Genomic DNA, 4,222 nt, shown 5'->3' on the forward strand with positions numbered 1-4,222 from the left:
AGTATCCGCACCCAGTTCAACCGCTTTGTGCTAGGGGGCTACCGTCCCCTACAGTCAGTAGGAGAGTGTGTGCAAAGCCTGTTCTACCTTCACAATGAACTGTTCAACATCTTGTCACATGGTATGAACTCTCTATTGTACCAGTATACTTACAAACATAGCTAGTACTGTTCCATTGCGTTATATCCAGATATATCCGTGAATTAGGTTTGTTATATATTGTCTCCTCTAGTCAGTCTAGATCTTTACCATTGTAAAATCCTAATTGATGTCAGCCCTACAGCTTCTGTTATTGCTAAACAGTCCTATACGAGAATGACAGTCCCTGCCACACAGGGCTAGCCTAGGCTAGTATAGTATACTTAGTATACTATAAGGCTGCCTTATGTCTAATGCAAATTTATTTCCTCAGGATCTGCTTTTCTTCTGTGCTGCGCATCAGTCTGGCTTCTCCTGATTTTACTTGTAACGCTGGTTCACCTTTATCCGAGGGTAACCAATATTCGTTGTTTGTAAGGAAAAATGTATTTAGGAATATGAAGTCGACAGACGGTAGCTTCAAATCGGAACATTTTTGACAATATTGCAAATTTGAAACCACTGTCCGCAGACTTAATACTCCTAAATGTGCTGTTTTTAAAGACAACGGATAAAGGTCACCCACAGATAAAGGTGAAGTAGCATTAGCTGCCTGCATGAACAGTGTGCATTTGTTTTGCAGCTGGATCTGTCATTCACAAGGTCCTCCCAATGCTCTGTATCATAGAGCCTGGGTTAGTAAGATGTCACAGGATGATAAAGTTTGTACTCTGATGTTTCAGCTACTCTCCTAGCAGAGGTTCAGCTCCAGCTGTATTTTGACTATTGTTTTTTGTAATATTGGGCTTTCTATTTTGTACCATTTTTTTCACCTGTAATGTTTGGCGGCAAGACATAAAGAAAACAGTACAAGATAGAAGGCCTTGAATAAAAATGCCTGACAGTGTATACACATTTTAAAAAAAACAGCTGAACCTCTGCTTGGAGATAAGTTTCAGTGACCCACTCTTCTTTTGGGCGATACTCACAGTCACTTTTTCAAGTTCACACTGCAGCTATGTGGCCAAGCGTACCCCCACTCAATGTGTTACACTGATGAGTCACTGAAGTGCAGTTTCTGTTGAATAAGAACAGATTGGAGTCTCGTTGATTTCACGGAGACAAACTCACACTTAACTTAACTCTTTTTCAGTACTAAATGAACATCACTCAGGCGCAATCATAACATTTCACTCTCATTCAAGTCACATGATATAGGATTTGGGTCATTCCAACTTGAGGAACAGAGCACTGACAAAAATCTTTAATTTGTGTAGGGAAATGCTAATATAATCTATCTTCTGGAAACCAATTTTTTTATGTTGGATATAGGAGAATTCTTGTACTTACTGTGCTTACATTTTGATGTCTATCTGACACCATTCTCAGAGCTTCTGACTGGAGTTCTGCTTCTCGCCTCTATATGCAGCTGATGTAGGTGGCGCTTTTGCGGCAAGAACACAATCGCAAACGTGGCCAAGCTTGTATCCCCCCTTGTCCTGGTTTATCACTGGGGTTGACTTAATCTTATGAAGACTTTCTTGCCGCAAAAGTGCTACCTACTACGTACATCGGCTACATAAAACTCAGTTAGTGGCAAGAAGCAGAACTCCAGTCAGAAGCCCTGAGGAAGGTGTGTGATAGACACCTAAATGTAAGCACAGTACCGGCAAGTACAACCTGGTTGTGTTCAAGAATTCTCCTATATCCTACATTCTACCAACCTAATGAAATTATTTTTGGTATCTTTATGTTGTCATCACTTGTAGGTCTTCCCATCCTGTTCTTCGCCAAGTACGCGACAGACGACCAAACCTGGTCCCAGATCTCGTACAGCTGGCTGGCGTACCTGAACTACGCTGCGTGTCTGTCGCCTCACCTGGGCAGCGTGGCCTATCACCTGTTCATGAACCACAGGTCCGGCGCGTGGGCGTACTTCAGACTACTGAAGCTGGACATGTGTGGCGTGTGGGCTGTTCAGACTTTTGGTAAAACATTACTTATAATTTTCATTGCTTTGTTACCTCCATGAAAAAATGTATTGTTATTGGTCTCTGTATGTGTCAAATTACCTTTAAGTTAGTAACCTGCGGTTTTGTGATATGTCAGTAGATAAATATTTACACCATTTTACATAGGTTATGTAAATCTGCAAGTCATTTGCTTTTTTCATAACTGTATGTTAACGTGGAATTCTATGTCTGTCTTTGGTTGAAAAGACCATCATGAACAAAAAGAGATTGGCAAAACGACTTTTGCAACTGCAACTTTGAGCTCCTTTTGCATTCTGCAGAGTTTAAAAAGTGTGAAATTCACTTTCAAGAAAATATAGTATTCCTAGATGTAGTGTTTCTTCTTGTACTGAAGAATTACTTACATCTAAAACATTTTTTCAGGTGCCTTGACAACAATCTATGCAACGTTCTACTGCAACAAACTGCTCCAAGCCTCAATGATGACCATTTACATCCTGGTCTCGTCATGGACATTATACGAAGCCGTGCACGCTACATCCGTCTACAAGCGAATGTGTTCCTTTGCCGTGCAAGTCGCCATTCGCCTCTTGACTCTCCTAGTCAGACTCTCGCCTCTCGGATACGGAAATCCGTATTCTACTAAACACACTTTCCTAATGGACGCTATTGCTATTTCTGGCGGAGTTATCAATCTATTGCGGGTACCTGAACGATTTTGGCCTGGAAAATTTGACTACTTTTTGAATAGTCATAATATAATGCATATTATGACTACGATAGGTGTGTTCCACATGCATTGGGGTGCTGTGGGGGATATAATCTGGGCTTCTCAGTATCAGTGCAATGTATAACAATGAAATGTAATAAGGTTGGTACTTTTAATATATATTAGCATAAGTGCTACAATTATGAATTCAGAATTTATCAGAATTCTATTGCCTTTCTATACTGGTTTCATAACTCCAAAAACGATTTTCCCTGCCATTGTGAATTATTAACATTTAGGTTATCCATTTGAGGACATTCCGGTTTGGGCCAATTTGTTTGTAGGGGTCATGTATTTTATATCCACCCACCTTAAATCAGTGGGACCACAAGGGAAAATTGGTGAAAAATTCCCAAAGTTGCTGGAATTATTTATCGCAAACAAACTCGTATAGATTTAGAAACCTTGTATTGAATGGAAATCTACCAAGCCCAGCTTGAAAAATATAATCATTGTGAATGTAAATTTATAATGTAAGTGGAAAAATTGAAGACAAATTCTGTTGTAGGAAGGTGAGCAAAGCTATGTGGTTAGATACATTTTATTTTATGAAAAATCAAAATTCTAACTTAAAAATCAAGATTCATGATGCTGAAATATGCATCAAATACTGCTTAATGGGGAAGTATTCATGTGTAAATTTTTATATGCAAATGATTTATATTCAATTTGATACAATTTTAACTACAACACAGGTTTGTAAAAAAGTTGTACTTCTATTAAACCTTAACAGTTGTGATCATAGGAAAATCATTGATAGACAATATCTCAAAATTATTTAACAGATCCTTTTGTTTATTTTTGAAGGTTTTTCGACAGAGCATATGATCCAATTTTAAGAATTAATTGAATTCTTGATGTGAACTTGTTTATCCTAGTGCAAGTGTCGTACAATGCTGTACCATTTCTTGCTGTTGTGTTGTGCTGTTTGTGCATTTCTGTTTTGTTTAGAAATGATTTGAAAGATACTGCAATATATCATAGGGTGTATTCATTGTATGTGCAATTGACAAAAAGTATGGACTGCAAATGATCATTCAATAGCAAAGTTTTTATTGACATTTTCTGTGGCATTTGTACTTGATGACTGAAATAATGTTTAAAACCAGTCAAGGTTAAAAAACATAGGAAGCAAACATGAGCAAATCAAAGTAACACTTTTACCTTAACCGCAAAATAATGCTTCTGAATCATCAGAAATTGTGAATGGAATAAATTGATGAAAGTGTGATGTGGTAAAGAGTTATCAATTTTTCGTCATTCAGAGTCAGTGATCTGTGTTTGGATGCCTGTGTGTATGTGTTTATGTATGTGTGTATGTATGAGTGTGTGTGTGCATATGATTATAGTTCAGCACCAAGGCCAGATAACGCCTAGTTCAGAGTTTTCCTTGGCTATCCTA

General features: G+C 38.1%; 1 protein-coding gene across 1 annotated transcript in view; it reads left to right on the plus strand.

The window, feature by feature from the left end:
- The window catches only part of LOC118411022 (progestin and adipoQ receptor family member 4-like), a 4,293-nt gene extending 750 nt beyond the window's left edge, over nucleotides 1–3,543 (plus strand). Inside the window, exons 2-4 of the mRNA XM_035813022.1 lie at nucleotides 3–121; nucleotides 1,848–2,066; nucleotides 2,475–3,543. Of these exons, the coding sequence (XP_035668915.1) occupies nucleotides 3–121; nucleotides 1,848–2,066; nucleotides 2,475–2,905 (769 nt within the window). The 3' untranslated portion in view covers nucleotides 2,906–3,543. The remainder of the gene's footprint in view (nucleotides 1–2; nucleotides 122–1,847; nucleotides 2,067–2,474) is intronic.
- The last annotated feature ends 679 nt before the right edge of the window (nucleotides 3,544–4,222 follow it).

This window comes from Branchiostoma floridae, chromosome 3, assembly GCF_000003815.2.
Source record: "Branchiostoma floridae strain S238N-H82 chromosome 3, Bfl_VNyyK, whole genome shotgun sequence".
NCBI lineage: Eukaryota > Metazoa > Chordata > Leptocardii > Amphioxiformes > Branchiostomatidae > Branchiostoma > Branchiostoma floridae.